General features: G+C 41.6%; 1 protein-coding gene across 6 annotated transcripts in view; it reads right to left on the reverse strand.

Moving 5' to 3' along the window:
- Positions 1 to 9,387, reverse strand: part of CCDC85A (coiled-coil domain containing 85A) — a 204,110-nt gene extending 194,723 nt beyond the window's left edge. For all 6 annotated transcript variants that reach the window (XM_019516658.1, XM_019516657.1, XM_019516656.1 and 3 more), the window contains exons 1-2: positions 9,067 to 9,387; positions 4,357 to 5,281 (exon numbers count right to left, since the gene is read on the reverse strand). In XM_019516658.1, coding sequence (XP_019372203.1) covers positions 4,357 to 5,281; positions 9,067 to 9,309 — 1,168 coding nt within the window. In that variant the 5' untranslated portion in view covers positions 9,310 to 9,387. The remainder of the gene's footprint in view (positions 1 to 4,356; positions 5,282 to 9,066) is intronic.
- Between the last annotated feature and the right edge of the window lie 9 nt (positions 9,388 to 9,396).

Raw genomic sequence — 9,396 nt, forward strand, 5'->3', positions numbered from 1 at the left:
AAAAAAAAATTTGGAAAAAAAAAAAAAAAAAAAAACCACTCATGTCAATTAGTATGTCTCTATTTTTTCCACATTTTCTAAATGAAGAATGGATTTACACCCAAGTCAAAAGTTGGAAGCTGCTAAGCAACTGCTAAGCAAGAGCACCATAACAATCTCTTATGCTGTTTCAGCCTTATGTTATTTGAAAATACCAGGTTAGAAACCTTAGACACAGTTTATCATAAAAAATGTGACAGATTTAACAATAGTGAAGGGGAAAAAAATGTAAGAACAAGGTACAAACATCTGGGTGCATATTAGGATTTTCTCTTTTGCAATTTTCCAGGAAAACTGATGTTCGTATCCCCAAGGAGAGAAATCCAACTTTGTATTAATGCACAAATCTCAAAAGAATAACATCCATACCTCATTTTGAACATGCATGCATTTCACTTCTAGTCCTATACAGGACCCAGGACTGCCAAATGCTTATCATTCTCACCACTAAGAGAAGTCAGCAAGAATTGACAGTGCATGGCACCTTACCAGGTTGCTCAGCACTTTGCAGAAGCACTCCACCACTAAGGTCCGAGCCAAAATCCATTGATACAAATGGGTTTCTTCAAATCAATCTTACCATGGGCTTCAAAAACTTTCTGATCAGCCCCTTTTTAGAAGCAAAATAAAAATTCTGAATGTGTAATTAGCATATAATCAACTCAAAGGATTTTAGACCTGGTTGTTCATTATTAGCCAAGAAGAACATTTCTCTCCTGCTGGCCAAACAAACGATAGTCAAAAAATTTTGCAATGAGATTGCATACAGAATGTAAAATAAGCCTTGTACACTGACTGCTACAGGATTGAATGCATATTGTTTTCTGCTTGTAGTATATAGTCATAGAGTAGAATATCTTATTTCACACAGTACTCCAAGACTCTATAACAAATATAGCGTTATATTTATTCTATTTTTCTGTGTTTTGGGCCAAGTTTTCAAAAGTGCAATCTCCTTTCATGCTCTGCCCCCTTCCCTTTACTTATGTAAAACCTGGATTTATATGCTAAATTTGAGTACAATGAAAAATACAGGCTTCTCCACTCAAATATACAGACCCCTTATACATTTTTAGGTATACATAAAATTGTTCAAATACAGATTTATGTAACGGTAAGTAATGTCTAGTTTGCTTTTTCTTTATTGTCAGAGCAGTTGACAAAACAGTTATAGTACACTTAGGAGCAGAAAATGCTATATTTTAATTTTGAGGGCCCAATCCTGTCCTATGGAAGTCTTCAAGAGTTTTGCCACTGACTGCAACGATATGAGTCAGACTCTAGCTTCAGCAGCAAACCTTGCAGCTAACTTCCTTACCTCACAGTTATGTCAAATGATATAAAAACAGAGAAGGGAGGGAGGAGGGAAAAAAAAAAAAAAAAACATTGACAGCATTATAGTGCCCAGAAATATCCACTAAAATTATTATAACAGGCAGGACTAGAAGAGCATTTTGATTGAATTAAGACCCTGATCCAGTCCTCATTCAAGTCAATAAGCAGACCCCCAAGTCACTAGTGGTCCTCTATCCAACTTATTATGGCTTCTGACCAAGTTGTGGAGAGCTGAAATAATTTGTGCAAGAGATGCGAACCAGCTCTGGTTTAAAGGTGCCACTGACTTCATTTCTTTAGAGACAACATTTTCAGGTGGATTTAAATATATATTTTTGATATAAACTACTGGTAGATATACCATCATACTTGCACAAAAAACTGAATCTGTATCTGCAAATGAGCATGAACATATACATTTGATGCCTTCATAAAGAAACATGCCAGAAACCATACACTCTTACATGACATATATACCTTGCTTTTAGGAAGGCAAGATGAAGGGAGGGAAAAAAAAAAGAAAATATTTTTACAGAGTTATGGTTGCAAACAGCAGAGACAAAGCTTAATCTGCAGCTTGCTCACTCACTCTCTCTTTTCTGCTCAGGCAAAAGATACCGTTTTAACCCCTTTGCAGCTTAACAGTCAGCAGCTCTTAGTTGCTAAGCCAAAAGCTGAAAGTGAAGTTGCTGCTGAAGACTGGACCCCATAGGTGCCTATACACATGCTCTGATGCTTTCTAATTAGAACACATCAGAGCAGGCTTGTTTAATCTAATTAGCATGCTCCAGCATACTGCAGAATCATATGTATTCAGTGTCCTGCATTTCAAAATGGTGGCAGGGCACTTTAACTAACACTGGGTCAAACAAGCTTTGGTTAAAGCACTCCCACAGCCATTTTGAAATGTGGGAAGCTGAATATATGTGATGCCCAGGTGTTTATTAGAGCAGCTGTCCAGGAACCTAATTAAAACACCCCCCACCCCAAAGCACATGTATAGACACCCCATGAATGGATCTAAGATTTTGAAAAGAGCTAAAAAATTTAGACTACAAGACTGTGAAACAGAAAAAAGACCAGGAGTGGCTAAATTGCAAATCCTTCAGCAAAATTGCTGAAGAAAGACTAGCTTGATTAGGAGAACATCAAGACCATTAAAAGGAGAGTGGGATATTAATCCCTGTTGAATGAAAAACAATTAGCAGAAATCAAATAGTTTCTAATGAACCATAAAAAGTCAATTGATGCCCTCAGTGCTGCCCCAACAGATGTGCCATTGCTGCTATTCTGAAAGAAAAAACAGTTTCCCCATATAAGACATGAACCCCAATTTTGGAAGACTCGTTTTGGGAAGGAGCACGCACACTATACTAGTATATGCAATATTTTTAAGGGAGTTTTCAAAAAGCCCATTACTGAGAACCTAAACAAGCATTTATGTTTTTCAAAAATGCATCTTTTACTTAACTGTTTAAATGTTAATTAGAAATCTCCCTAGTTAAACAATACCCACAAATTAAGAGGCATTGTGAAATATAGTGCACTGGCAATAAGCCAGAACCCCCGCCTGAAGAGCAGGTTAGCTCACAAACAAATGTCCTGTTTTAAGCCATTAATTATTTCTATCTGCAATGACTTGAGGGAGACACAAACAGATGAAGAGCATAAGCCGGGCATGTAATTCACTATAGCCTTGATCCTAGAGACAGATCCACATAGGTGAACCCATATACTTGGGGTTTTGTACAGGTGTCAATTGCAGAGTAAAAGCTTGTAAGCATAATCCGCTGTCACTTACTTGAGCAAAGCTCCTACCATTAGGATACCCTGCCACAAATGTGAGCAAGAAAAGCAGCAAAATGAATTCCTTCATTATATTATTTAGACTCTAAATTGTTAGGCTATCTGTTATAGGAATACCCTATAGAACATAAAATAAATTAAATCAAGCTGGTTCCATTGAGGCTGCTTTAAAAAGTCTACAACATTTTAAGAGAGATTTTTTAATCTTCTACAAATTGAACAGCAAGAACAGATTTATTTTTAAATGGAGTCTATAGAAGTCTTAAATCAAGTTAAATACAGGTAGATAAATTGTTGTATTCTACTAAATTCTACAGGACTTGGTGATGCTTCCTTCCTACCAAAACACCAAAGTCTCAGTTCAGGAAGATAACTTAAGCAAATACTTCTCTCTAAAAACCATAAGTAATCTAAGTGAAATTAACTGGCTTACTCACATGCTTAATTTAGGTGCATAACTCTGTATTTTTTCTGAATTATGGCCCTAAAGGGTAGGGAAAATATTTAAGATATTCTCTAATTGTTAATTCCTTATAATTGAATAAATGCAAATTAAAGATTCTGGAATGCTGGCAGTGTCTAGACCCACACAATAGCCCTGAGGAAGATTTCAGATTAATTCTTGCTGAGCTTAACTATATATTTGTAGTCTCCAGGGCTCACTGAAAAAGGACACAAAGATTTTCTGCAATAAGCATTAAGGTTTAAAATCTTTAAAGCTCAGAGATGTGATGGCCTAGGAAAGTGACACTGCAGTTTGGAGGCTTTTCTCTGTAGGTTGCTGGCTCCAACCCAGAAGGGGCCAAAAGTAATAATAAATTGTAATTATCTCAATAGATCATTCCAGAATTCAAGACAGATATAAAGGTTTATCTATGGGAATATAATTGCAGGATCATGACCTACAGCTTTTAATCTGACTCCTGGCACAAAGACACCATTTACACTTCATTTCACATGGTTTCATTATTCCTTTCTTCTCTAATCAGCCTAAGAACTGATGAGTACACAAATAGATACATTTTTTCTACCTTGCTTCATAATGAAGTAATAAAAATACCTAGCTCTCAAGTGCTTTAGTATTTTCATAATTATTATTCTTTTAAAACAGTCACAAGTATATCTATCATATCAGGAGTCTTTGCAAACGTGGTTTCAGTAAAAGTATAGACCCACCATTCATCCCATTGTACACGCTTCTGTGATGAGGTGACATGTCATCTGCTCCTTGTCTCCTCAGGGTACCTTCTCTGCTGCCTCCTCCAAGATGCTTCAGATGTTCCGGACTTCCTCCATAATGCTGTTTGAGATGCTCAGGGCTAGTACCCCTCACTTTGTGGAGATGCTCTGTGCTTCCACTCAGTGCATGTTTCTGAAGGTGCTCTGGGCTGCCACTGCTGTGCTTTTGATGCTCTGGGCTACTACCAGGTCTATGTTTCTGAAAGTGTTCAGGGCTACTACTTAAAATGTGCTTAGGAAGAGTTTCTGGACTACTACTGGCATGCTTTTGATGCTCAGGACTACTTTTACCAATGGCTTTGTGATGTTCTGGACTTGGTCCTTTCAGGTGTTTCTGATGATCAGGACTTCCAGAGCTCCTGGGTTTTTGAAGATGCTCTGGGCTAACGCTCCTATGTTTTTGATGCTCAGGGCTTCCCTCACTCCTACTTTTTTGGAGATGCTCAGGACTGGTACTTGGGTGATGTTTATGATGGTCTGGACTGTCTGTACTTCCAGTGCTAGAAGTGCTGCTCCCATCACCAACATCTCGGATATATGGACTTGCTGCATTTAACTGGCAGAGGCTGATTTGGCTGTCTATAGAACTCCTGCTGCCTGCTCCGCCACTTTTCTCTTCATCCAACAAAACACAGAGTTCTTTTAATTCCAGGTTCTCTTTAACTACTTCTTCTTGTCTCATCTCCAGTTCTTTCAGTTTCTGTAAATATAAGGAAACCTCTTTGTGCATAACCCCAGCACTGTACCTGCCCAGTCTTTGCCACTCTCGGGATACCTTCTTGCCTTTCTGTCTATCATCATCCAGGAAACAACAAAGGTCTCTCAGTTCTTGGTTATCTTCCTGCAGCTTCTGATTGATATCCTTTAAAATATGACAATCACCAGTGAGAGAAGTTTCCAAAAATGAACATTTATTCAAACATTCAACAGTGTAAGAGCCAGTTAACAGAGATGCTACAGATCTGTCATCTAATTTCCCCAGCCTCCTCTATTAAGGACATGTCAACCAAAAGAAGAACTAGAAATTTTGCATGTTGCCTGACCTGCTACAACTGCACAGTGCTTCTGTAAAAGAGGAAATTGTCCAAATACAGAAGTGAACATCACCATGACTGAATCTGAAAAGGTTCCTAGATTATTCTCAGATATGGCACCAAAAATCTCATTTATTTAAAGAAAGATAATTGAAAACCCTTATTCTCCAAAAAGAGCAGAAGAAGTCTCATAGTCTCTGTCATGAGATTTTCACTAGCATGATACTATTGTACGTTATTAATGAACAAAAAACAGAAAGTGTAAGAGAGCTACTAATTTCATATATCTAAGGTTTAAATCTATTTTAATTTGATGAACTAAGTACACAGACAAAACCAAACTCTTCACAGCTTAAAAATATTTGGGTGTTGTTTGATTTGTTTCCTGTTTTGCACAGAAGAATCTCATAAAATCTGATTGATGCTAAATTGGTTCAACCCAAAAAAAAATTTTTAGAACATGCCCTCATGCCCTTCTCCAACTGCTGAAAATTCATACTGTGAAGTAAACTTATTCAAGCCACTGCTACATCAGAACATGATGCACAGTGAACCTTTTTTAATCCAGGAAGGGTGGTGTCAGCAGTGCACTGGCACAGGGCACACTACCACAGGGGACAACAAATTAATAGAAGCACATAGGGGAAGAGGGGAAGCGCTCTGCACATGACCCGCTCACTTTTTTAATCGAAATACATTTCTAACAAATCACGTTTCCTTTTTATGTTTAATATGAAAACTAGAGTTTAGCCACCCCTGTGACATATTAGCCTTTCGGAAAGTCATATTTCTTCTACTTTCCTAATAACAAAGATGGCTGATGCATCCCAGGCAGTAATCCCAGGATAGTCTTTTTTTTAAAAAAAAAAAGAAATTGGCTGCTGAAATCCCGCTACAGTTCAATGGGAGTTGGGAACCAAACACCCTCAAACTCCTTGAAAAAAACTATAGCCATAAAGCTTTTCAGTGCTAACTTCCAAGTTCTTAAACATATGTAAAATATTTTACTTGTTAAAAAGAGAATAAGACCTCTGTAATGAATAATATCTAAAATGAACTTTTAAAACTTTAAAGAGAGACCTATAAATTATTCAAAGAAAATTCATTTTCAAGTTCCATTTCAGGAGTATGAAAAAAAAGGGGAAATAAAAGTATCACTTAGGGAGTTCAGAGTTGGGTGGCACTATCACCCATCCCGAGACATATTTCTTCAATTAAACTTGTTTATATAAAGCTTTTTTATATATACACAAGCTCATATGCTGTAGTTACAACAATCTTTGCCATACAAGGCACACAGAATGACAGCCTGAACTTTGTATTCCTAAGGCTAGTGTTGAAACTGACCCTTAATTTTATTATTACTAATATCAGCATGCTGTCAGATAGGATCCTGGCAATTTCTGATGCCATATATTATCAAAATGGAAACAAATCTAGCCATGCTTGGCAGGACAGGAAAATATGAGAAGGGGGAAATTTCAGCACTTTAGATTTTTTCTTCTCCACTAAGGTGCCCTGTATGAGCTAGCAGTCTGAATCTGCTCTACAGGACTGGCACTTCCTCAGACCATGCCCTTCTGTGCATTTCTTCCCGCCCCCAACCTCAGTTTCCCCTTGGCTGAAAAACTTCCTTAGAAATTTTACATCTCCAGGCAAGAGGATGGAAAGTGTTCCCTCAACTAGAGAAACTTATTTTTCCATAGAACAATTTTGATAAGTTACATCACATGGCAGTAGTCTTTACACATGCCAAGTCTTGAGGGCAGGGTAAGCATGGACAATTCTCACCCAGAAAATACGGAGTTAATAATAACCAGGAATAACCAATAATCAACCAGGGAAACCTGATATGCCTCTCACCAGAGTCAGAGGAAATATTCTATAGAGAATTATTAGGATAGGTTTTAAAACAGAAGCATCTCAAAATAGGAAGAACTTCCTGAAGGTACATCCAGCTCAGAGATTCTGCTATCACATCCTCTTTGCAGAACAAAGAAATCAGAGGATGGCATTAGTGAACCCAAATCAGGGAGGTTCCCCACAAATCTGTCACAGGGCATAAGGGAGACATAAATACGAAAGTCTCCCTGGAAGCCTGGTTGGAAACTTCACTGATAGGTTTCAAAACAATCTTAAAACAGTAACAGTATTTAACAGATCAGTAAGTCTTAAAAACTTCTGGGGCTGTGTAGCACTGCACCACCCTTCATCTCGTCACCTCCACATGAAATGCAAACATGAAAACCCTTCAAGGGTATGAGGTTTATGGATCAGGTGTACCCAGAACTCCTCAATGTTTCCGATGAATCCTGTTTGACAGCTTGCCTCAGCACTCAGGTGAGAGATAAAAGCCAAGTGAATAGTCGAGCAGTTCAAACTCCTATTCTCTATAGGACAAATCCTAAAATCCTTATTCAATTTCTGTTCTGTCCTCACGAAGGGAAACTACCAACTCTCAGTGAGAAATGACTGAAGGGAAACATTTAATGGGAGATGAAGGAATTGCCCTCTCCATGTGGAATTTTCCCGGTGCAGGGGTGTCAGCTGTTTCTCAGCATCATCCCTGGACTCTTGACAGTCTCTCTCCAAGTCTGTGCATGAGGGAGGGAAGCTGTTCTCACGACTCCCTATGCTCCCTAGCCTCACAGAGATCCTGTGCTTAACTCTTCCAACCTCACTCCCCAGTATATACCACCCTACCCCGGGTCAACACAACCCAAAGGGAATCTGAGCATAATCCAATGACACTGCCAGATATCAGTGTTTTGCAAGGAGCTTCTTTATGTTGGTGAAATCCCAGGTTAGCTTCCCATATAGGATTCCCTGGCAATACGATTCCTTTAGCTCCAAAGGCCACCGGCCACAAAGCTAGTGCAAAAGCCGGGTGCTCCTCCACAGCAAAACCCTGGACCCACTGATGTCAAGAAGACTTTTAGCACTGACAACGAGCAGCTCCAGGGTTTCACCCCTGCTCCCTCCCCCTGGCATCCAGATGAATGTAAAGAGAACCTGCACAATAGAGGGATCAAACACCCCTTCTTCCATGCTGGACCAGAAGGAGAAGCCCCTCCAGGGGAGGAGGAGTGGGGAAGGAACACCATGCCAGCCCCAGGTGTCCTGCCTGCGAGCAGCGACGGGAGGACTCGGCCCTGAGTCATTTCCTTCCATTGCTAGTGTCACCCAGTCTGACAAGTGCGGCGCTCAGGAGTTTTCCTCAGCCCCCGCCTCAAAGCCATGGGTAGCGGTTTAGGTAGGGCTGATCCTGCCTCGAGGCAGAGAAACGGCCAGGAGGTGGCCTCTGGAGGTGCCTGCCAGCCCTGCTTCCCTGGGGCTGTACCTAATAGCTTGGCTGGGGCTGCCCTTGCCTGCACCAGATGCAGAGATGTTAGGGACTGGAGGAGACCTTACAGGATCATCAGGGCCCAGCCCCCCTGCACGTGGACAGGGACGACTGCCGGGGGCTGTACCCCATGCTCAAACTGGGAGGGACTGGGGGGGCTGGGAGCTGCACTGACAACATGTCCCAGGGGCAGGCCACGGGGTGCTGCCTGCCCTGCGCCGTGGCCCCGCAGGGGAGGCAGGGGCAGGCCGGCGGCGGGGCAGGGGGTACCTTGAGGCCGCGGATCTCCCCGAGGTGCAGCTGGAGGCGGCGGTTGACCTCGCGGATGAGGTTGCTGTGGTCCAGCATCGCGCTCATCTTCTCCGCCTCGGCGCGGCGCAGGCTGCGCACCAGCTCCTCCTTGCTCCACTTCAGCAGCTCCTCGTCGGGCACCTTGGACAAGTCCTCGCCCCCCGTCGCCGCCGCCGCCGCAGCCCCGCTACTTTCCCCCGCTGCTGCCGCCGCCTTGGACATGGTGGCGGCCAAACTTCAGGCCGGGGGGGTGGGGGGCGGCGGCGGCGGTGGCTGCAGCGCGGGGCTCAGGGCCCCCGCTCGCCCGCC

The sequence above is a fragment of the Gavialis gangeticus genome, unplaced genomic scaffold (assembly GCF_001723915.1).
Source record: "Gavialis gangeticus isolate Ggan-Ray unplaced genomic scaffold, GavGan_comp1, whole genome shotgun sequence".
NCBI classification, from domain to species: domain Eukaryota; kingdom Metazoa; phylum Chordata; order Crocodylia; family Gavialidae; genus Gavialis; species Gavialis gangeticus.